The sequence below is a fragment of the Carassius gibelio genome, chromosome B3 (assembly GCF_023724105.1).
Source record: "Carassius gibelio isolate Cgi1373 ecotype wild population from Czech Republic chromosome B3, carGib1.2-hapl.c, whole genome shotgun sequence".
Classification (NCBI taxonomy): Eukaryota; Metazoa; Chordata; class Actinopteri; order Cypriniformes; family Cyprinidae; genus Carassius; species Carassius gibelio.
This window is the reverse complement of record NC_068398.1, coordinates 34,900,929-34,927,254: the sequence shown is the minus strand read 5'-3', so window position 1 is coordinate 34,927,254 and position 26,326 is coordinate 34,900,929. Positions and strand designations below refer to the sequence as shown.

General features: G+C 37.7%; 2 protein-coding genes across 5 annotated transcripts in view; both read left to right on the top strand.

The window, feature by feature from the left end:
• The window catches only part of LOC127953350 (zinc finger protein 271), a 408,540-nt gene that overhangs the window by 232,385 nt on the left and 149,829 nt on the right, over positions 1–26,326 (top strand). The gene's annotated exons all lie outside the window — the stretch shown is intronic.
• Positions 6,505–25,781, top strand: LOC127953347 (zinc finger protein 271-like). The gene is made up of 2 exons (XM_052552546.1): positions 6,505–7,266; positions 23,271–25,781. The coding sequence occupies exons 1-2, from the start codon at positions 6,714–6,716 to the stop codon at positions 25,466–25,468; spliced, it is 2,751 nt and encodes a 916-aa protein (XP_052408506.1). The 5' UTR covers positions 6,505–6,713; the 3' UTR covers positions 25,469–25,781.

Here is a 26,326-nt window from a genome sequence, read left to right as displayed (position 1 = left end):
CGGGGCCGAGAGGCGTGGGAACGAGGAGTGAGGCCAGGTGTAGTGATTGGAGATGAGCTGCACCTGCGCCCCACCGCCGGTCTCGAGTCCCACGTAGGAGATGGAAGGGTATAAAACTGGAGCGATGATAGTGAAGGACGAGAGAGGACCAGGCCTGGGATCTTAGTTTATGTTTTGGTTTTTATTTATGCGCACCAGTCATCCGTGAGGGGCTGGTGCGCTGTTTTGTGTTTATTTTGAATATTAAAGTGATGTTTGATTGGGCGCCGGTTCCCCCTCCTTCTGGATGAATATGAAGGTTATATCATTACACAAGCTTCAGTGGATATGGTGCATGTTCATATCTCTGTGCAGTAAGTGAAACAGGGCAGGTCAGTTGCTCACTCATTATCGGGAAAGCGAGAGTAGCCCCTACCAAGTTAACGACTATCCCAAGGCTTGAACTGTCATCAGCTGTGACTTCGGTCCGTAATGGTGATGTCATCAGAAGGAAACTTGAAGTTGAAAACCTGCAAGAATATTACTGGACTGATTCGATGGTGGTTCTTGGCTATGTGAATAACGATGCCAAGAGTTTCACACGTTTGTAGCCAACCGAATTCAACGCATAAAATCTGTACAGACCCTGAACAATGGCATCATGTCAGCTCTGAAAACAATCCTGCTGATCACGCCTCACGAGTGCTGAGTGCCATTCAGCTAAAAGAGTCTAACTGGCAAAAGGGACCCGATTTTCTGTGGCAGAGAAATCTCCCACACAAAGAGGAAACGGGTGGGAGAAATAGAAATGACTGACCCAGAGCTTAGGAAAGTACACGTTTGCACAGTTAAGAAGGAAGTGAATTCAATGGTGAACCACTTTACAAAATTTTCAGATTGGTCCAGGGCAGTGAAGACTGTCGCCAGGCTTAAGAGATTCATCAGAGAATTCAAGAAAGTTCAGCCAAGAACGAATGAAGCAACTAGTCTTGAAGAAATAAAAGAATCTGAAATAGCCATTATCAAACTGGTGCAAGAAGACGCCTTTGCTGAAGATATCCAAAAGTTCAAACTCCAGAAAGAAAGTATTCTGAACAAGCACAACAGTTTGCGTAAGTTAAATGCCTTCTTGGACAAGAATATTGTCCTCAGGGTGGGAGGACGACTATCTCAATCAACATTGCATCATGACGTTAAGCATCCCATAATACTTCCGAAGAAATCTCACGTGTCAGCCTTGCTCGTTAAACATCATCATGAACGTGTACATCACCAAGGAAGAGGCATAACCATGAATGAGTTGCGTGCAAATGGGGTATGGATCTTGGGATGTGGAAACGTGGTCTCTTCACACACCTACAAGTGTGTAAAATGTAGAAGATACAGAAGAGCTACTGAGGTTCAGCGGATGACAATGCTCGAAGAAATGAATGGAAGCTTGCAAGAGCTTACCCTAGTTCGGATGGCATTGTGCGAAAGGTGAAGCTACTAGTCAGTGACACTACATTTGTTAAGGGAAAACCACAAACTAGATCAGTTTACCTAGAAAGGCCTATTCACAAGGTAGTTACTTTACTTGAAGCCAATTAAGTCACATACACATCACGACTAAACTCATTTAGGACTAAAGGGCATGAATCTAATTCTTTTCATATACTGTATTCTAAGAAAATTCTCACATTTCGAGTAAATGAGTGATTTTGGTGGGAGTGTAATTGCTGTTAAGCAGATTTCTGTGCAGTTGTTTAATAATTCATTTATAATTAAATCCATGATTTCATACATTCATCTGTTAGAGGTACCATGTGGTAAAATGTGTATTTGATGTAATGTTATGTAAATTCATTTATGTATCTTTAAATGTAAGGAGCGAGAATGGGTCACTTTAGCGGAAATGACGAAATATATTGCATTGCCCGCATGGACTGATGAGGAGTGGACGCATAACGAGGCTCCTTTGAATCTCATTCAGTTACTTGTTACCTACCCTTTTAAAATACATTTTGTAGTTGTCTGTCGACCCCCAGGACCACTGGGTAACTTTTTGGATGAATTAGATGTGTTGCTTTCAACCTTTTCTGAGGATGGTCCTCCCATAGTTATGCTTGGAGATTTCAACTCCATCTAGATAACCCTCTGTATGCTGATTTCCACACTCTGCTTGCCTCTTTTGATCTCAATCGAGTGTCAACTACTGCTACTCACAAATCAGCCAACCAACTGGACCTTATTTATACACGAAACTGCTCTACTGATCATGTTCTGGTTACTACACTGCACACGTCGGATGACTTCCTCCTCACGCTTAACCTCAACATGGTCCCTGACACTTCACTTACCCCTCCACATGTCATCTTTCGACGTAACCTACGCACACTTTCACCCTCACGGCTTTCTTCACTTCCTTCCCCTAAACTGTTTTCATCTTTGGATGCTAACAGTGCTACTGATACTTTCTGCTCCACTCTTACATCTTGTTTAGACACTGTTTGCACCTTATCTTCCAGGCCAGCCCGTAACACCCCTTCTGCCCCTTGGTTATCTGATGTTCTATGCGAACACCGTTCTAAGCTTAGAGCTGTTGAAAGGGTGTGGCGCAAATCCAGAAATTCTACTGACCTTAATATGTATCAGTCACTCCTATCTTCTTTCTCTGCTAATGTCTCCACCGCTAAAATGACATACTACCATAACAAAATTAACAATTCGTCTAACTCTTGCATGCTTTTTAAAACATTTTCCTCACTTCTTTGTCCTCCTCCTCCCCCTCCTGCTTCATCTCTAATAGCTGACAACTTTGCAACGTTTTTCATTAAGAAAATTAAACACATTAGTGCACAACTTTCCACACCACAATCAGTCAAGCTCATATCACCAGCAAACTTACACTCATTTACATCCTTCTCTTCACTCTCTGAGGCAGAAGTCTCAAAACTCATCCTTTCTAATCACCCTACAACTTGCCCGCTTGATCCTATTCCATCTCATCTCCTTCAAGCCATTTCTCCTGCAGTTGTACCTGCACTCACTCACATCATCAACACATCCCTACACACTGGTGTTTTTCCCTCATCATTTAGACAGGCACATATAACTCCACTACTTAAAAACCCAACCTCAATCCATCTCTTTTAGAGAACTACAGACCAGTTTCCCTTCTTCCTTTCATTGCAACTGTGTTGTTTCATTGCGACCAAGTCTCTACATTTCTCACACACAACAACCTCCTTGACAGCAACCAATCTGGCTTCAGAAGTGGACATTCAACTGAGACTGCCTTGCTCTCAGTTGTTGAAGCTCTAAGACTAGCAAGAGCGGAATCCAAATCTTCAGTACTTATCCTGCTTGATCTGTCCGCTGCTTTTGACCCGGTTAACCACCAGATCAACCCTACTGGCAAAAGGCATCTCAGGAACCACACTTCAATGGTTTGAGTCTTACCTATCAGATAGTTCCTTCAAAGTATCTTGGAGAGGTGAAGTGTCCAATTCACAACATCTAACTACTGGGGTGCCTCAGGGCTCAGTTCTTGGACCACTCCTCTTCTCTGTCTACATGGCATCATTAGGTTCTGTCATTCAGAAACATGGCTTTTCATACCTCTGCTATGCTGATGACACTCAACTCTACCTCTCATTCCATCCTGACGATCCGACAGTAGCTATTCACATCTCAGCTTGTCTAACAGACATTTCTTCCTGGATGATGGACCTTCAACTCAACCTTGCCAAGACAGAACTGCTTGTGATTCCAGCAATTTCACTATCAACTTAGGCACATCAACCATATCTCCTTCAAAAACAGCCAGAAGCCTTGGAGTTATGATTGATGATCAGCTGACTTTCTCAGACCACATTGCTAAAACTGTCCGATCCTGCAGATTTGCTTTATTCAACATCATGAAGATCAAGCCCTTTCTTTTGGAACATGCTGCACAACTCCTTGATCAAGCTCTTGTTCTGTCCAGGCTGGACTATTGCAATGCCCTCTTGGCAGGTGTTCCAGCCAATTCTATCAAACCTTTGCAATTAATTCAGAACGCGGCACTAAGATAAATTTTCAGACTTATGTGCCCTCTAGAAGCTTGCGTTCTGCAAGTGAACGTCACTTGATTGTGCCATCCTAAAGAAGCACAAAGTCACTTTTACGGACTTTTAAATTAAGTGTTCCCTCCTGGTGGAATGACCTCCCCAACTCAATCCAGACAGCTGAGTCTCTTCCATCTTTATTTGACCCTCTAACTTTAACACTCACTATTCTAATTCTATGCTTTAAAAAAAATCTAACTACCTTTCTAATCTTTTTAAATTCTATTTTCTTTCATTAATTATGCAATTGTATGTGTGTGTGTGTATGTGTACAGACCTCTAACACTAGCTTGCTCTATTCTTTTTTATTCTATATGTTTTCTTTATATTACATTATTTAAAATCCCATGCTAGGTGTACTGTGTTAACCTAACTGAGACTTGTTATAGCACTTATATATCATTGCTCTTTTTGTTGTTTTTGATTGCTTCCACTGTCCTCATCTCTAAGTCGCTTTGGATAAAAGCGTCTGCTAAATGAATAAATGTAATATATATATATATATATATATATATATATATATATATATATATATATATATATATATATATATAAATATAGCAAAATAAGCTCAAATTGAGGCAGCAGCATCTGTGGTGCTTGGCCTGTAGTGAGGTCATTAAATTCTAATACCAAGATTTTATCAAAGTCCACTAAAGGAAGTAGAACTTTTTGGTATTTTACTTTGAAATAGCCTTGCTAATAATATTCGGGGCTCGGACACACTTTTTTTTTTGTTTAAATTAGATTAAAATACATAGTTTAGTATTCACACAACACATCTAATGACCATGCACTCCAGTTATATGTGATGAAATAAATAATCTTTTGTCTGAAATAATATGAACAGCAGCAGCTATGCTAAACTTTCTTCTTTTGATTTCCTGTCATCTCAGGATGGCCATCCCAAGGTTTCTAGAGATTACAGCAGCTCCAGACTGAATCCAAACTCACTTGTGAAGACTTCAAATGATGCCAACGCTCACAAAGACTACAGACGACAACAACTGTACATGAACACACAAAATATTGAACAAACAAAACAGATAATATCCTTATTTTGCCTATAAGAGTAAATTTAATGATTTTCAACCTGCTTTATTGCAATATCTCTAATATCTGTAAATGAACAGTATTTACGCTCTCTGAGTTATGTGAACCTACATGTCCAATTTTATTTGTAAGCAGCACTCTACAGGATGAGGAGTTTTAACAAAATGACACAATGCAGCATCTAAATGAAAACATGCTGTTTTGAATCAGTTTTGCTGACAAATAAACGGTATCTTGGAGAAAGAATAAACATTGTTCTTTTACAAATGTTACCAACAATATAAAAATACAAAATGGATTGAACATTTTTTAACTTACCCTTTAAAAATGTTGAAAGATAATGTTAATGTGAACTGAACACAAAACTAGAGACTTGTTTAGTAAGATTTTATCAGAAAATATTTTAGAATTTTTATCATGCAATTTAAAACATTTTAATTACTTATTTATAAATATATATATATATATATATATATATATATATATATATATGTGTGTGTGTGTGTGTGTGTGTGTGTGTGTGTGTGTGTGTGTAAATAAATATGTATAAAATATGTATATATTTTAATTGCTTTAATTATTATTTGCCTGGTTTTATTCTGTGTTTATGTAACTCTTTTTAAAAAGTTTTTGCCATAAAGTTAGCCTGCGATGCTGACAGCACTGAACACATGACTTTTTATTATGAACTAATAGATGGTCTTTCCCAATGAGTCTGTCACCTCTGGCTTGAAACATGCATTTTATGTAACCTACTTTGAAATAAGTATTGTAAAAAAGTGCTGTACTTATACAACATATAACCATGCAAGTAATGTAGTCGTGGTTATTTTGGTAGATACTAATGTTTTACTGCAACAGTCATAGTTAAACCATGGTGATTTTAGTAAAATTATGGTTGATTTTGTTTTTACTATGGTTTTACTGCAAAAGCTGTAGTAAAATCATGGTTGAATTTCAAAAGACTACAAATAATCCCGAATTATCCACTTTTGATCAAAGCATCGGGTAAATGTTAATGTATTTGTACATGTAATATGAAATAAATGAAAATATTAATAAAGTTGCATCTGTTCTTGAAAGAGGTGTGTATTGTTTTATTATATATGGTCCATAACGATGATCAAAACGCCGGTGAACCGCGTCCACGCAGAGCGGCCGGGATGCATCGGAGAGCATTTCCGATCAGAGGCCGACCTTGCGGCGAAATCTTTCCTATCAAACGCTCCCTGAGCGATACCGTGCCGACATCGGCACAACGTATGTGTGCTGTCTGGGGTGTTTTTGTTCTGCGTCTCGCACTCTCCAGTCCAGCGGGAGGCGCTACACACATTCGTTTGTTTTACAAACACCAATAAACCTCAGAGGAGGAAGAACTATTTTCGCCGCGCTCTCTGTTGTTGTTTTGTCGGCATGCTCCCTTAATACAAACACTTAGAAACGTTTCTTTTAAGAGAAAAATACAGTTTCTTAATCAGTTCAGTAAATAGGTGTACCTGTAATATTTTCATCTTCACAGTAGTCGAAGTTTTGAAACATGCAGGAATATCTGGAGGAGTATCAGCTGAACTGAGATCTGCTGCTGTGAAAATTATGTTTGTTAAAGAGGAGAGTGAACACGAGGAACCAGAAACCTGGAGAATAAAACACGAGGAACAAGAAACATGGGGAATAAAATATGAGGAACAAGAAAAATGCGGAATAAAACACGAGGAACCAGAAACCTGGAGAATAAATCAAGAGGAACCAGAAACCTGGATAATAAAACATGAGGAACTAGATACCTGGAGAATAAAACACGAGGAACCAGAAACCTGCAGAATAAAACACGAGGAACCAGAAACCTGGATAATAGAACATGAGGAACCAGAAACCTGCAAAATAAAACACGAGGAACCAGAAACCTGGATAATAGAACACGAGGAACCAGAAACCTGGAGAATAAAACACGAGGAACCAGAAACCTGGAGAATAAAACAAGAGGAACCAGAAACCTGGAGAATAAAACAAGAGGAACCAGAAACCTGGAGAATAAAACACGAGGAACCAGAAACCGTGAGAATAAAACACGAGGAACCAGAATCCTGCAGAGTAAAACACGAGGAACCAGAAAACGGGAGAATAAAACACGAGGAACCAGAAAGAGGTTGGTGTGTATTCTTCATTTATCTTTAATGTCTGTTTGTGGTAATGTTACATTTAGGCTTACAAAGTATTCTTTATTTATCTTTAATGTCTGTTTGTGGTAATGTTACATTTAGGCTTACAAAGTTTTACTTATCTGGTGTTTTGGGGCCCTGCCGTGTGTGTGTGTGTGTGTGTCTATCTATCTATCTATATATGAAGAGTTTGGTTCCAAAACGCTATAAATCCAAAATTGTTAAATTGAGAAAAAAGGCATTTTCTTTCCCAAAAGACTGTTTGTATGAAAACTGTTATTTTCTGTTTCAAACCATAATATATCATAATGAGTTTGTAATAACATAAAAAAATCAAATCCATATTTTGATTTTAAACATTTATTAAACAAAGACATTTTTTTTCTCCAAAATGCAATATATCCATGACACGTTTTTCCCCAAAATGCTACAAATCCATTTCATCAACAAAAACTCACTTTCTGTATGAAATTGAGCAAAGACATAACAATGAATAACAAGGAAAGGTTGTCTATACATATGACAAACCCCAAAACTTGAACAACATCACTTATATTAAACCATTAAACCAATTTTTAAAAGTACATTCATCTCGCTGCCTTTTTCAGATTGCATTCATTTCAGTCTGATATTAATGCTGTTAATAGCAACATTTCAAATTCATCCTGAACTCATACGTAACATTAGAGCAAAATTTTGTTTCTGTTGCGTTTATCTTGTTATTCTGTACACTACATTCATAAAATTTTCAAAACAATGTACGAAACTGTGCAATTATTAAGTTAAATAGTATTAAATAGTAAGTTATCTATACAAATCCCAAACGTGGACAACAGATTTCTAAAAAATACATCCATCACAATGCTTCATAAAAACATGCTCATAAAAACAATATTTCTGTGTCATTAAAAAACATAACAATATTTCTGTGCAAAATATAACTTTAAATAAACAATACATCTGTGTGAGATTGTGCAACATAACTAGACTATAAGCAACCATGACAGTCGATTTACATACTGCCAACTTGAACAAATTTCTTATAGTGGAACACAGATATATGAAATACATTAATCATGTTGTAGTGCTTGTTATTTATTTATTTATCTATTTATTTATCGATCTATTTATCTATGTATTTATTTATCTATCTATCTATCTATCTATTTATTATGGACAACTACAATTCAGTGCCATTGTGAAGTGCCATTATCTAGACACACCCAACCACACACAGACTTTCTCCGCACTCACTTAACTCCTCCTCCTGTTTGCTCAGGTATTTCTCACACACACGTGTTCACACACACTTATTATGCACTGAAACCATGAACTCAAAAGGCTCAATCGGCAGAATTATTCTTCAGGGCTGTCATGGTCGGCATCATTTACAATGAGTGCTCCATCATAGAAGGCACGCACAGTGGCACTGGCACCAATTTCAGCAAGCAAGTTAAGCACATCCTTTCTTTTTGCATCCTTCACTGTGCTTACATTTGGGAGCTGACTCGGCTTGAAGTTTGCCCAGTTCTGTCCTCGCTTCAAAACCGAGTGATAGCAGAAGTCACTGTTGTACATAGTCTTTAATCCAAGTTTGTCATTCCTGAGTTCCAGCATTCTAGCATCACTGAGCTTGAATGACTTCTGTGGCTTTACAAAAACCTGTGTTGCCTTCTTCAAATCATAAGCTTGCCAGTCCTGGCCGTAGACATGGACATGTCCATGGTTCCTCAAAATGTCATACTCTTCTGGCATGAGGTTGGTATTGTGCTTTCGAATCTGCTGCTCAATCCTCTCAAAAACGCGGTCAACAGGAAGGAAACTGTGTCCCCTGATGGGAAACACATATTCCGTGATCATATTAGGACAATTCTGCTTTGTTAAAGCAAACAGCATTGACAGAACATTCACATTTTTGTTTTGTCCAAAACAGGAATCACTGAATAATCTCAACTTCTGAACATTGCAAACTGCAACATTCAATGGCTGCCGAAAACAAAACAGTGGTTCAGAGCAGAAGCAGTCAAATTACTGTCTTTTCTGTTCTTGTGTTCCATCCACGTGTAAAGATGGATGTCATCCTTGCTTTGCTTGCTGCCTTTCCCAGCATGGACAACAACACCAAAGATGTACATGTAGAGCTGGCGGGAGTAGTACGCCTGACCAATGGGGGTTTTTGGGAGTACCAGATTCTCCATCATGTTGAAGCAGACTGTCAATGCTGCATTGTCACTTTGCCCAAGCAAATCATAAAACACCCTTGCTCGTCTGCGATGCAAAATGAAAGATGCTGATGCTGTACGCTTCTCCTCTTCGGGCAAGCTGGGGTTCTTTACTGTGAGATGAAACTTTGCACATGTAGAACACTCGTCGGTGGCTGGATGTCCAAATGCAAGGTTGAGACTGTATCGGAAAACACTGTAATAGAGAGAGTAGCTAACAGCATCATGATTTTGCTGCTTGAACAATTCATGCATTTTTTTTATGCTGAGGTCACTGGGAAGGTATTTCCGCCCAGGTGCTCCTCTTCTGCCATAGTGGCTTGCCCTACAAGTGAATGTTTGAATGTGATCCATCACAAGTTTCTTCTTATTCTTTTCTTCATTTTCTGTAACTTTGCTAGCACCACCCCTATGTTCTGGTCTGGCCTCAGCATTCTCTGCATAATATCTTGCCACTCGGGCTACTCTATCTTTGCCAATACCTGCAACGACTATCTATCTATCTATCTATTTATTTATTTATGAAATAAAACAAATAAACCCAGCACTGCACAGAAAGTTGCCTTGCAGATAGGAACCTCCGTGGGATGATCCTTGGAGAGCAAGTAGAACTTGTTCGTGATCTCCCTCTCCTGTGCCTCTTCAATTCCCACCTTGGGACGTCTTTGCTGTACCCGTTTTACTGTTATCAGGTGCAAAATTGCTTGGTCTTGTTCGGCCTTCGTAGTATGACAGTAGAGAATGTCAAAGTTTTTTACAAGATCGTCAGCTGTCAGTTTGTCGGCATGACAAACCTTTTTTTTTTCACTGTGAGAACAAGCAATCGCCGGTATTTTGCCACCGCCTGAGTTTCTGACTCTATTTCTGACTTCCCTTGCGTGGTTGTCTTTTGACCCCTTCCGCTTCTTTCCCACAGACGACACGACCATTGGCTCCTCAATACCATCAAAGTTATTCATTTTAGTAGCCTATATAAAAACTTAAAAGTCTGAGGCGAGTGTTTACCGTCAGTTTGCGTCATGGAATGGTGCGCGGTGATTGGTCGAATGGAACTGTAGGGCTTTTTTAGGAAAAACAGGACTGGCGTTTGTCTCTGTTTGAGGAAAAAAGGGAAGAAACAGGGCAGTGAAACATGGCGGATATCGCGTTTTGTTAAAAACTGATTATCAAACTTTGAATAGAGAGTCAATGGGAAGCTTGTTTTGGCGGTAACTCGTTTTTGTATAAATTGCCGTTTATCGCGTTTTGGAATCAAACTCTTCATACATACATATATATATATATATATATATATATATATATATATATATATATATATATATATATATATATATATATATACATACATACATTAGGGGTGTCCATGGTTAACCGGTTAACCGATTAACCGTTAAAAATTGCGTAACCGAGTGAAACATTTTGCTCGGTTAAGTGACGTCAATGGCGTGCATTGAATTTAGTTGTAAAACATTTTTGCACCACCAGAGACCGCCAGAGCGCTCCCAGACATTTGTAATGTCCACAAGAAGAAGTCATTTTTCTAATATGAAGCGGGCAAAAAAAAGTACAGCGTTGGAGCACTTTAAAATTGACAGTGACGGGGCAAAATGCAAGTATCGCAATACAGTGCTTAGATATACTTCAAGTACAACCTCGTTGTTGTAATCTCAACAGCCAACACCCGGGCATCATTAGGCCGGTCAGGAGCGAAAGCATCTCAGCTGCGTGGCGTGTCTGTTTTTAATTCGGCTCCCATGTTAACAGGTTAGAGCTTGCCGACTGCCTGCGTGAGACGCGCGGCTCAGGCGCGGCTCGACGCGTGCATGCTAGAAATAGAACCGACGCCTTGTTGGAAGCGTTTCCAGGCAAAATATAATAGGAAAATATGTTTGTCATTTTGTACAGAAATACATATTAATTCATGACATTTTAAATATTTGAAAGTCTATAGGTTGACATAAATTCAGATATAAATGTAATTAAAAATTTTTTTTTATCGATTTTCAAATATTGTACCTGTCAAACATAGTCATAAGCCCTATTCGGACGGGAGTAGTTTTACAGGGGGTCGTTAGAGAAATCTGCGTTTCACAGACGTACTTATTGACTTTAATCCCGTCCGAATCTGCCACGTCTGTGTTTTTCTCACACAACCTCTGTGATAATTCCAGAGCAAATTACCTACCGTTTTTCAGCAAACTCAGTGATCCTCTAAGAAAGCTAATCCCGTCTGAATGCGAATGTCTGTGATTGCCGGTGATATTTTATTTCACAACGCGGTTCCTTGTGTGTTTTGGCCAACGTGAATAACCGTAGATGCTCTTACCGCGCGGATGTTTGATAGATTTGCTTAGCGGCAAATAAATAATAATAATAAAAAATACAAATAATAAAATCAAAAGCAAGATCGCGTAAACAGTTAATACCGGCTATTGTAATATCAGCATCAGGTAAGATTACTCACGTTCATTTATGTACTCAGTTACATAAGAAAAAAAAAAAAAAAAGGAAAACAAGTTAAACTAAAAAGAACCACACATTAACAAGGTTTGCTATACTAGCCATTTAGTATTTATTGTGTAGTAATACTAATGGCAATCATTTTTAATGAATGCAATGCACGCATACAGAGCGCGTGATCTCTGTGACGCCCAGATGCACAAATCAGACCCTCCCACCTCTGTAATAAACACGGAGATGTTAGTCCCGTCCGAATTGGTACATGAAAATCACAGACGTCAGGTGGTAAGAATCGAAACTCAAACGTAGTTTAGAAAACTAGTCCCGTCCGAATAGTGCTATAGCCTTAGTGAGGCGGCCGCGGAGCCTGCTTGTTACCATCGCCTAAACACGGAAAGTTACATAACTATTACTAGAGCATGTTCCTTTATAAGATAGCCAAAGGTCGGTGTATATTTGCTTTATACATTTTAGGCTTATTCTCAAATTCAGATTGTGTTAGTGGGCGAGATTATTAGGCAGTTTTAATAGGACAATTTGACCAGAGAGATTAAATTTTGTCGGACATTTCTTTTTTTTTTTTCGGCCAATGTCCGGAAATTACCGGACAACGGAAACCCTGGCGCACACTATGGTTAACCGAGTATTAACCGCTAAGGGCCTCGGTTAACGGTTAATGAAAAACTTGAAAACGTGCAGCCCTAACATACATACATACATACATACACACACATACATACATACACACACACACACACACACGGCAAATGTTGGGTTAAAACTAACCCAACCTGTAACCCAACTATATAGCACCTTCCCATCTGTGGGTTAAAATCCTGTTGGGTTAAAAGTTACCCAACAGTTAAGTTAATCATTCATATTTACATCAGTATTTTTATTAAAAATTACTTAATACAACCATATTTGGAAACAACTTTGTTGTAAATTACAGATTTAATTTTAATATGCTTATAACACATTTACAAATATATTTTAAAACATATTATTTAAATGTACAAGAATGTGTAAAAATACAACTGACATTTTCAAGATGTACAAATGTGTCAATTCATATTCATGTCAAAACACACAAATGTGCAAATACAGTTCACAGCTATGGCCTAATGTTTAGAGAGTTGGACCTGTAACACGAAAGTCGCAGGTTTGAGTCTCGGTGCTGGCAGGAGTTGTAGGTGGGGGAGAGTGTATGAACAGTGCTCTCTTTCGCCCTCAATACTCATGGCTGAAGTGCCCTTGAGCAAGGCACTGAACCCCCAGTTGCCCCCTGGGCGCTGGATCTATAGCTGCTCACTGCTCCGGGTGTGTTCACTTCTCACTGCTCTGTGTGTGCACTTGGATCAGTTAAATGCAGAGCACCAATTCCGAATATGGGTTACCATACTTGGCAAATAATACGACTTTCAAATAAAATGAATATAAAATATAATTATAAAACAAAAAATAATAATAAAATCAAGTAATAATAATATAAAATATACTGCTGGGGCTACTGATGATAAAAAAGTTTTTTACTGATTAGGTAGTAGATGTCATATACAAAGAAAATTTTGAAGCACAGATCGACTGCTTTTAGTATCGTCTTCTGGTCCATAGCCTCCCTGTCTAAAAATAATAAAAACTTTTAATAAAATAATATTTTAAAAGTTTTCCTTGTCACCAAGCACCAGGACATGTGGATTCTGGCTTGTCTCATGATTCAAGTACAGCACTAATTAGTGCCAACCTTAAAAGAATTTAAAAAAAAGTTCAATTAACATGCATTGTGATGATATTTCATTGATACACTTACTTTACAAATGAGTTAATTTAAATAAGTTAAAAGCTATAGCGAATTTTAAATTGGTTAAAGTGATAATACACCCAAAAAATAAAATTGTCTTTTTTTTTTTATATATCTTCTTGGAACGATTTGTATTGTACAACTTGTCTTATACAAAAAAAAAATAAAGCTGACTTGACTACACAGGGCAATGCAATTTTAAGTGTTGCTTTTACTAACAGTTTGAATGTCAATGAAGGACCGCTTCATTTCCGTGTATGATGTGCACACCTTTTTTCCATTTGTGTGGTATGGTGCAGATGGCAGGAAGGGTTTTAACCCTGCCATGGGGGGTCCATTACGAGACTCAGCAGTAAGTGTTCTACCGCACTTTTAATTGTAACAGTTTCCTACTTCAGTGTGTTACAAACATAATTTTGGTGTCTTTGGAAAGAAGACCCTTTGGGCTTTACTTTTATCAACCAGATTTGATAATGCTCAAAAATATTAAAAGTTATAGACACTGAAGTGCATTGATTTTTTTTTTTTTTCACACTTAAATAATTTTTTTATTTGATATATAAATTAGGGGTGTGCATGGATATTCGAACATTTGAATATTCGTTCTGCTCTTATTATTAGATAAATAAAAATGTTATTCAAATTTCAAAAAAAAAAAAAAAAGTTCACAATGAAACCTAATTTGGTCACGTTCTGTGATTCTCCACGGCATATTTGAAGATGTAACAAATAATTCATGAATGAATAAGGGGCCGTTCACATATCGTGCCTAAAAACGCATGGAAAACACTATGGGTGCGTTGCTTTCTCCTTCTCCAAAGCGCTTGGGGAGAAGCGCTCCTGAGTCGTCTGCCGTTACTAAGCAACGGCCTAGACCCTTGGCACAAACATCTCAGGTTTCTCGACGAAAACATGAGAGAAGTAAGAAAAAAAAACTTTTTTTAACATTATCAGAACACTTTCCTTAAAGCGAGTGGTGTGGATGAAGAGGATGCAATGCCCACTCATCGGGAAAAGGCTGAGCCAGTTCTTCAGCGAAGATTATACAGAGAGTCCAGCCGAGACGAGTGGGAACAGTTCTTGCTGGAGCCATGTATTCCACGAGATGAGGATCCCATTAAGTGTTGAAACGAAAACATGAAGCGCTTCATAAAACTTATTTGCTTAGCACACCGTTATTTGTAAGTCCCGACAATGCCGTCAGACCACGTTTTTCCGTGGTCGGCCTTATTGTTAACAGACTTAGGAGCCAACTTTCCCCCGACCATGTTTACATGTCCGTATTTCTTAACAAGAACATGTAAAACAATAGAAAAAAAAAACAATCAAGATTTGCTGACAGTTTAAAAGTTTAAAAGTGTAGGCAACGTTCTACAATAGCCTAATTGCTGCAGGCTGCTGTACGTTTTTTCTTTGTTCACTTTTTTTGTTCACTTTTTGTTTTGTTTTTAATCTGTATTTTTGTTTGTTTGCACGCATTGTTAAAGGTTTTCAGCTACAAAACACGATATGTAATGTTCAAGCTTATTCTGTGTAAGCTTGTTCAAAATGAGGAAACAATAAATGTTGCTGAAAATAACGTCTGTCTCATTAAACTTAATCTAAATAATCGAATATTCTTTTTTTTTGTGAGCTCAAATATTCAAATGTGATATCTGCGGAAAACACCCATCCCTAATAAAAATCTATGAAATGAGTCCTGGAGCAATCTAGAAAAGTATTGGGTTGAAAGTCAGATGTCTCATGAGTTTATATTTCAAATCTGTATAAGATATCAAGAAAAATGAGACTCTTGCAAATATTTTTATGAGATTATGTCTACACCCCCCCACCCCCCAAATATACAAAAATATATTTCACAATAGTATTGAAGGCTTCTACAAACTATTAAGTCAGTAATCATACCACTGCATAGTTTTTTTTTTCAGTTATAAAACACTAGACAGAAACTTGGACATCATAAAAGTGATTTACTTGAGCACTAGAAAAATACAATAAGAATAATAAGAAAAATAAAAAAAGATTTAACTTTGTTTGCCAATATAGAACATCCTGAGATTGCTAGAAATGCAGTATTTACAATGAATTACGATGCAAATAAGTGCTGATGTGCTGATGGCAACTTATGCAGATGGTAATAACACAAATGTGCCATAAAGTAAATAATCCACTCTCTCTATTCATATAGACGCGTTCACTTTGATAGCCGTGATCATACAGTAATAGTGAGCTGATTTGGGCTGATTTGCACTCAAACAGATGGTAATCATGCAGATACATTCACATTCAACATAAAACACACTCTCACACATATAAAATATGTCATATAATGTCTCATATAAAAACTGTTGAAAAATAAAAGAAAGAAAAAGGCGATCGCTATAAGTTCCGCCTCCATCAGCTGACAGGTGCGTCACAGCGCGTCACGAGGGAGCGCCAAACTTCAAATATACTATCTTTCATTCATTCTTTTTTCCGGTGGATCATCTCATTCTGTTTGTGACACTGTACACTGCTAAACCATGCCGTTTTTTTACTACCAAGACACAGTTTCTGACCGTGAGTTATTCCATAACGGACACAAGCAGTTCTGTCGCTGAAGAACTGAAACGTAAACAAAGTAATTATGATCCATATTACAACGTTATTGTTTCGTTGGACTAAACGTGCTTCATGAGATGTCGGTCAGTGGATTTCCCTCCAGAAAATTTGTGCCAATATTTGCGGCTAATGTGAGTAAATTTTACCACCCTTTACCCTTAAACTGATTTGGACTTGTAGGGAGGAACAAAAGTACACTGTAAGTGAAAGGAAGCTTTGTTGGACGGAATGCGGCAATACACTTATTTCACCTCATTTTTGGAAGTCATAAGTCTAAGTAAAATTGAAAACTTATGTATCATTAATTTAAATAGGTTACCTTGAAATGTTTCAATTAACAGGCAGAAATTCTATTGTTGCAATTTTTTCTTCACAAAAAAGTCCATTGTATAAAACAGAAGTATAACACATTTAGCAAAACACATAAAAAAAAAACATGTCAATCAATCTAGCTTCATAAGAGAAATTGCTGTAATTATAGGGTATTCTAATAGATGCATAAGAATATTCAATATGAATAAACCATAAAAACACTTTTACTGTACAATTAATTAGTGCTGGTCCGCTAAAATGCATATGACTTAAAGGTTGGTTGTAAGAGTAATGTTAACGTTATGTAAATTTGGGGCACTAGTATAAATAAAGCTTTCTTGCTTAATTCTAATGATTTCGTCAAACTTTCACATTTCACCAGACAATTTTTATTAACTATAAGTAATGCTTGTCTAAACATTAAATCTTTTAATGTATTAATGCTGGCGAACAAACAGGAATAGCATTCATTTACAATCGATCTAATTCTCTGGGGGAAACAAACGGACTAAAGGGAACACAAACTTTTTAATGTATTAAAAAAAATTAACGTATCAGACACAAACTTTATGTTATAACAGTTATATACATCAAACGTTTATATTAACAGTTACTTACCCTTCATAGTCAGGCAGGCTGACGCTGATGTCCGCACTGAGTCTCTGACTGGACCGTTAAAGTTGATGCTGCCACCACCTTGCCTGTTTCTCAACAGCTATGTGATTCTTTTCTTAAATTCTTTTACTCTAAAATTGATAGTGTTCGCATACACATTTCTGTTGCATCTGCTCCCATTGTCTCACTTCTCTGTTCATCTGGGTTTACTGGTTTTTCTTCTCACTAGCTTATTTAAATCTTGTTTCGATGTTTTGAGCCCTACTGTCCTTAGTATTATGAATGATTCATTGCAGATGGGGGAGGTTCCAGCAGCATTAAAGATTGCTGCTGTAACCCCAGTACCAAAAAAGAAAATATTACTCTGGAGGATTTCAAAAATCTTCGACGTATCTCCAACCTTCCGTTCATGGCAAAAATACTTGAGCGTGTTGTTGCCTTTCATCTACGTAACCATCTCGCAATTAATAACCTGTTTGATCCTCTTCAGTCAGGTTTTCATAAATTCCACAGTACTGAAACGGCTTTGGTCAGAGTTACCAATGATTTGTTGATGGCTTCTGACTCTGGTGTAATTTCCATTCTCATCCTTCTTGATTTAAGAGCAGCCTTTGATACTGTTGATCATAGTCTATTACTCGCCCGCCTTGAACAAGATTTTGGTGTGTCTGGGACAGCTTTGAAGTGGTTTAAATCCTATTTTACAGACCGTTCTCAGTTCGTTTCCATGGGTGGTTTCAGGTCTGAGATTAGCTCTGTTTTCACTGGGGTTCCTCAGGGCTCAGTCCTGGGCCCTCTGCTTTTTAATATTTATCTGGCACCACTTGGACAGTTGTTGCGATCGCTTGGCCTTCATTATCACTTTTATGCTGATGATATGCAGATTTATATACACTCAAAGTCTGGTGAACATCTTGATGTTGATTTTCTGTCCGGCTGTGTTTCTGAGATAAAGGAATGGATGAGTACAAATTTTTTGTGTCTGAATAGTGGTAAAACTTAAGTTATGCTTATTGGTTCCCGTCATCAAATTTCAAAAGCTGGTTCCTTATCCTTGACTATTGATGGCTCTGTCTTGGCTACTCAAGCTAAAGTGAGGAATCTTGGAGTTACTTTTTGATACCAGGCTTTCATTTGATTCTTTCGTCCAGAGTACATTTAAATCATCCTTTTTTCACCTCAGAAATATAGCTAGATTACATCCTATGCTAAATTTCTCAGTAGCTGAAAAGCTGATGAATTCCTTTGTCATCTCTAGGATAGATTACTGTAACGCCCTTCTAGCCGGAGTCTCTAAATCCACACTTAAAGGGGGGGGGGGGGGGGGGGGGGTGAAATGCTATTTCATGCATACTGAGTTTTTTACACTGTTAAAGAGTTGGATTCTCATGCTAAACATGGACAAAGTTTCAAAAATTAAGTTGTATGTTTGAAGGAGTATTTCTGTTCCAAAAATACTCCTTCTGGTTTGTCACAAGTTTCGGAAAGTTTTTTTTCGAGTATGGCTCTGTGTGACGTTAGATGGAGCGGAATTTCCTTATATGAGTCCTAAGGACACTTCTGCTGGAAGAGCGCGTGCTCCCGTATAGCAGAGCACTGAGAGCACAAAAGACATTCACTGATCAGAGCGAGAGCGTCGCAAAATGTCACAAAAAGGAGTGTGTTTTTGGTTGCCAGGGCAAGACAACCCTGCACAGATTACCAAAAGAAAAACAGCATTAAGGGACCAGTGGATGGAGTTTATTTTTACAGAGCATCAACGGAGTTGTGCAAGTGTTTGTGTTTGTTCCCCTGCATTTCGAAGATGCTTGTTTTACAAACAAGGCCCAGTTTGACGCTGGATTTGCAAATCGTTTATTTCTTAAGGATAATGCAGTCCCAACGAAAAGGGTCACGATCGTGTGTTGGAACCGCATGCGGTGAGTAAAACTGCTTCAAATATCTCTGTGTTGTTAACTTAGCTATCGGCGCGTAAGCACATCAAGTAAACAACATGCGATGTTGTCATCAAACTGCACGAGTAAAACTGCTTCAAATATCTCTGTGTTGTTAACTTAGCTATCGGCACGTAAGCACATCAAGTAAACAACATGCGAAGTTGTCATCAAACTGCACTTTCCACATGTACAGCTTAAAAAAAAAAAAAGACGACAAAGTGGAACTTAGTCATTTTCCAAAACCGCTAAGCAAATATATACAGTATCAGTACATACCACAGAGACGTCGTTGCTGATGCTGCTCTTGTTAAATTTCAGCCTCTGGATCTGATTCTGGATCATAAATATACGCTGAATTTGACTGTTAGCCATGGTTTGTTGGGGATGATGTTTTTTTCCTCACGGTAATGTCACAGCTTCCAAACGCTCTCAACGCAAAAGCCTACTCGCGCTCGTGATTCTTTAGCTCCGCCCACACGTCACGCCTCCAGTCGGTCGTGTTTTTCCGGGAAAAATCGGTACAGACTATCTTTCTCTTATGAATATAATAAAACTAAAGACTTTTTGGAGTTATGAAGGATGCAGTACTACTCTATAGGTACTCAAGATTAACAGGATATTGAGTGAAAACGAGCATTTCACCCTCCCTTTAACAAACTACAATATGTACAAAACTCGGCCGCCAGGATATTGACTGGGTCCAGGGTATGCAATCACATCACTCCGGTTTTGGAGTCCTTACACTGGCTCCCAGTCCGATTCAGAGTAGATTTTAAAATGATGATGCTGACATATAAAGCATTGCATAGCTTGGCCCCTTATAATTTATCTGAGTTGTTAACTTCCTATACCCCAACTCGGAGACTGCGTTCTTCTCAATCCAACTTGTTGGTTGTTCCTCAAACACGCTTACGTGACAGGGCCTTTTCTTCATATGCTCCTGTCGGAATTCTCTGCCTCCTGATCTTAGGGAAGCACAGGGCTATGACATTTTTAAAGGTAGACTTAAGACTTATTTTTTTAAATTAGCATTTGATTGTTGATGTTACTTTTATTGTTTGAGCTTTGTATTGCTTGTTTGTGTACAGCGCTTTGAGAAGTAGCCTTTAAAGGCGCTTTATAAAATAAAGTTTATTATTATTAGTAAAATTTGATGCCGGAAACAGTTGGGTTATAACTAAAAATAACCCAACGACGAAAAAAAATGACCCAACAAATTTTAAGATAACCCAACACATTGACCCAATATGTGTAACCCAAAGGTTAGGTTAAAAAACAACCCAACCTTTTTTACTGTGTGTGTGTGTGTGTGTGTGTGTGTGTGTGTGTATGTGTATATATATATATATATATATATATATATATATATATATATATATAATTTATGTATATAAAGTTTATGTACTGCTGTCAAAACAGTACTTAAGTAAAAGTAAAATGTACTTCTCTCAAAAAATAATCAGAGTACAAGTTACTAGTTACTTTTTAGCTGGCGATATTTAGTTACCAAAAATATTCATATCAAAGATCTATGTGCATGGAAAATAGTAACTTTAAACAAAACCCACTTTTATCTTATTGACAAAGTATGTTAATTAGTGGTCAGGGATTTCTAACTTCAATACCTGGTTGGATAGGAGTGGTTAAAGGGGTCCTATTATGCTCTTTTACAATGTCTTGAACTTGTTTTGGGGGTGTACTAGAAAATGCTCTCATGCTTGGTGGTTCGAAAAACACATTATTTTTCACATAATTTACATTATTACAATACCTTTCTCTCCAGCTCGTCACAAATGTCTCGATTAGTTCAGGGTTTGATGAAGACCTGCCTTCCGAAAAACAAAATGTGTTTGGTTAGCTGTCCCAGTGTGTTGTGATTGGTGAACAGCTCAGACGGTTTTTCAGTACTGTTCGCCCCTTGCCAAAACAGCAAGTTCCTTCTGATAAGGATGGCATCAATATTGCCAGATCAATTTTATATTGTTTTGGAAAACAATGCTGTAGTCCAAACAAGATGTTTATTGTAGTAAAAAGGGATTTTTAAAAAATGAAATGGTTCACTTTGGAGATTTGTAACATTTTAGATGTTAGTTATGCCCAAACATACACACTACACACTGACTAAAATTCAAAAAGTGAAAAAGCATAATAGGATGTTATAATATTTTGCATGCTTCACATTATAGTGCGGAGTGCATAAAAATAATAAGGCGGCAGAGTGAATTTATCATCCATAGTGGTTCTCACGTAGTACTTCTATGTCATCACCACATAGTGTGTGTTATAAGTTAAGACTACGTGAGAAACACTTTGATATGATAAGTTCACTCTGCCGTCTTGTTATTATTTTCATACACACCGCACTATAATGTGATGCATGCAAAATACATAGTTTTGGCCGTTACAAAGTCTCCATCCACAAACAGACCTACATCGTGTGCAGATATAAGGTATGTCATTGCACTTTAACAAGTAATCTGAACAGCCTATATGTGTGCAATATAATATAATTTTGTCTTTACTTTATTTGTAATGCCAAGAAAGAGTTAATCTCTCATTTATGAGAAGAGCATGTGGCCGTGTACCAGCCATTAACTGTGTTATTATACATAAAACTTTATGACCCAACTGGGAGAAACAGGAGAGCCCAGCTCTCTGGGAATTCTTGTAAGGAAAAAGGAAAGTACCTTTTAAATGTATTAACTGTATTTCCTTTTAGTGCTTAGATGTCTTCCCATATCAAATTGAAGTATCTGCAGTTTTATCGTGTGTTAATCAAACTTTGAATGTGTGTATTATGCATATGTATGTAACTTTAAGTTTCTTCTACCTTTACCTGCCATTCTTGGTATCTCATTAACCGTCTTGTTTTGAATGAACCACTCATACATAGAAAATGTATTATTCTGGAATTACCATCTTGCTGAAATATAACTACTGAATTCTGATAACACCAAAACTTACTTGCGTAAGAGACAAAGGAACTTTTTCCTGCTTCAGATCTTTGGACGTTCACTGGTTGTTCGCGCGAACAGAGGCATGAACCAAGTCACTCCATAAGAAGACTGACACAGAACGTTCTCAGCGCACTTCATCTGAGAGAACGTCTTGTTTCATGGTTCCTTAGGGAGCTCTCATCTCCGTTTTTCTTTTCTTTCCTTTACTAAGTTGTATTCTCATATTCGCCTCTCCCTCCACGAGGGAGACAAAATCTGAATAATTTCTTTGGTAACTTCACGTTCAGTTAACCTTTAAAACTTTGCGCGAGTCTGCTCGCCCCGGAAGACATGAGAGAACACGCCCAGCTCCAAAAGAACAGTCACAAACACAACCACATGCAAGTATTATTTTCTATAGAGATTTAAATACTGCTTAAGGTTGTCTATTCCCTTTTTTCAAGGTGATCTGATTCCTTGTTCTCTTTCAAAAGGTTACTGTCTGTGATTTTGCCATACTAGGCGATCATTTTGTGATCTAGCCTATTTCTCTTTCACTTTCTCTTGCTTACCCTTTCATCCTCTCTCTCTCTCTCATCGATTATCCGTTTTGTCTTGAATTGTTTTTACTGTTTGTATTGTTATACGCATATTTACTCTTTGTGAATCGTAGTTCTGTGTATTATTATTTCACCATTAAAATCCAATATATATTCCCGATTGCTTCTGTCTAAATGCTAACATCACAAAGTCAATGAAATGTTTGATCTCAGCTACAAAGCTTATTTGTTACTTTTCATTAACCTAAATTTTATAAGGACAGGAGAATAGTTTCATGGCCAGAAACAATTTTCCTGGAATTATAAGAAGTGATAAAATTATTGAAAGTTGATAAGTTAATCTTACGGCCGTTTGAAATTAACTCTAAAAAACGATGCTTCAAAATATGCAGAGGGCATTGAAAAAATAACTTAATGTTGATTTTATGTTTATCAAGTTGTCCCCATTCAATCTGAAGAAAATAAAATTAATCGCAGACTTACAGATGTTAAACATTTAAGTTTTTAACAAGTTACCAAAAATAAATAATTTTTACTTTTGTTTCAGAGTTAATTGAAGAAAAAGAGGAGAATGAAGAATCAAGTGAAGTTGAGGAGAAAAATCACGTCAAAACTGGAGGAAAACCTTTGGGTTTCTCTCAAAGCAAACAGAAAGATTTAAAGAAAAAAAGAGCAAAGAAGTCCTTCCGCTGCACTCAGTGTGGAAAGAGATTCACAGACAAAACAGGTTTTGAGCATCACATGAGAATTCATACTGGAGAGAAACCATTCACTTGTGATCAGTGTGGGAAGAGTTTCACACAATCATCAAACCTTAATATACACATGAACATCCACACTGCAGACAAGAAGCATGCATGTGATCAATGCGGTAAAATGTTTTTATGGGTTTCACTTCTGAAGAAACACTTGAAAGTTCATGCAAAGGAGAAACCACATCCATGTTATTTGTGTAGTAAGAGTTTTTTGCCTCTACAAAGTTTGAAAGTACATCAGAAAATACATACTGGTGAAAGAGTATATATAAAAAGAAATGAAAGGTTCCACACTGGAAAGAAACCTTATAAGTGTTCACACTGTGACAAGAGATTCAGTGATAAATCAAATCTGAAAACACATGAGAGGATTCACACTGGAGAGAAACCTTATAAGTGTTCACACTGTGACAAGAGATTCAATTATTCATCATATCTGAAAACGCATGAGAGGATTCACACTGGAGAGAAACCTTATAAGTGTTCACACTGTGACAAGAGATTCAATTATTCATCATATTTGAAAACACATGAGAGCATTCACACTGCAGAGAAACCTTACAAGTGTTCAAACTGTTACAAGAGATTCAGTCATCCATCACATCTGAAAGCACATGAGAGGATTCACACTGGAGAGAAACCTTACAAGTGTTCACATTGTGACAAGAGATTCAGTAAATTATCAGGTCAGAAAATACATGAGAGGATTCACACCGGAGAGAAACCATATAAGTGTGCACACTGTGACAAGAGATTCAGTGATTCATCATCTCTGAAAAGGCATGAGAGGATTCACACTGGAGAGAAACCATATAAGTGTGCACACTGTGACAAGAGATTCAATGATTCATCATCTCTGAAAATGCATGAGAGGATTCACACTGGAGAGAAACATTATAAGTGTGCACACTGTGACAAGACATTCAATGATTCATCATCTCTGATAACGCATGAGAGGATTCACACTGGAGAGACACATTATAAGTGTGCACACTGTGACAAGACATTCAATGATTCTTCATCTCTGAAAACGCATAAGAGGATTCACATTGGAGAGAAACTTTTTAATTGTGCACACTGTGACAAGACATTCAATGATTCATCATCTCTGAAAACGCATGAGAGGATTCACACTGGAGAGAAACATTATAAGTGTGCACACTGTGACAAGACATTCAATGATTCATCATCTCTGATAACGCATGAGAGGATTCACATTGGAGAGAAACTTTATAAGTGTGCACACTGTGACAAGACATTCAATGATTCTTCATCTCTGAAAACGCATAAGAGGATTCACATTGGAGAGAAACCTTATAAGTGTGCACACTGTGACAAGACATTCAATGATTCTTCATCTCTGAAAACACATGAGAGGATCCACACTGTAGAGAAACCTTATAAGTGTTCACACTGCGACAAGAGATTCAGTAAATCATCAGGTCAGAAAATACATGAGAGGATTCACACTGGAGAGAAACCATATAAGTGTGCACACTGTGACAAGAGATTCAGTGATTCATCAACTCTGAAAACACATGAGAGGATCCACACTGGAGAGAAACCTTATAAGTGTTCACACTGTGACTGGAGATTCAGTGTGTCATCAAGTCTGAAAATACATGAGAGGATTCACACTGGAGAGAAACCATATAAGTGTGCACACTGTGACAAGAGATTCCGTGATTCATCAACTCTGAAAGCACATGAGAGGATCCACACTGGAGAGAAACCTTATAAGTGTGCACACTGTGACAAGAGATTCAGTGATTCATCATATCTGAAAACACATGAGAGGATCCACACTGGAGAGAAACCTTATAAGTGTTCACACTGTGACAAGATATTCAGTGATTCATCAAATCTGAAAACACATGAGAGGCTCCACACTGGAGAGAAACCTTACAAGTGTTCACACTGTGACAAGAGATTCAGGGATTCGACACATCTGAAAACACATGAGAGGATTCACACGAATGAAACCAAATAAGTAAATGGACTGCATTTATATAGCGCTTTCAACAGATCCCATGGCAATCCAAAGCGCTTTACAAGTTGCCTCACATTTACCCATTCACTCACTCAATCATACACCGACTGCGGTGTCAGCCATTCAAGGCACCATCCAGCCTGCCGGGAGCAGCTGGGGTTAGGTGTCTTGCTCAAGGACACGTCGACATTTGGGGGAACCAGAAACCTGCAGAATAAAACACGAGGAGCCAGAAACCTGCAGAATAAAACACGAGGAGCCAGAAACCTGGAGAATAAAACACGAGGAGCCAGAAACCTGGAGAATAAAACAAGAGGAACCAGAAACCTGGAGAATAAAACAAGAGGAACTAGAAACCTGCAGAATAAAACACGAGGAGCCAGAGACCTGCAGAATAAAACCAGAGGAACCAGAAACTTTGACAATAAAACTAGAGGAACCAGTAACCTGGAGAATAAAACAAGAACCAGAAACCTGGAGAATTAAACCAGATTCCACAACACACACACACACACAAATGTTTCTTTACACTCATCATGTAGGTCATTACTAAGATGTATTTGAAAGGTTTGTGCGTTGCATAACTGGTTAGCCCTGTTCTAAGATGGTTATGATTTTCTGATTTGTAACTTGGAAATGTTTCTCCTAATTAATGTTCTCAAATAGTCATGGTTTTGTAACCCTACCTCTGACCAGGTCATAAAACTTTATGACCCAACTGGGAGAAACAGAAAAAGCCCAGCTCGCTAGGAATTTTTGTAAGGAAAAAGGAAAGTAAATGTATTTTAAATGTATTAACTTCCTTTTTGTGCTTAGATGTCTTAACATATCCAATTGGAGAATCTGCATTTTTATCGT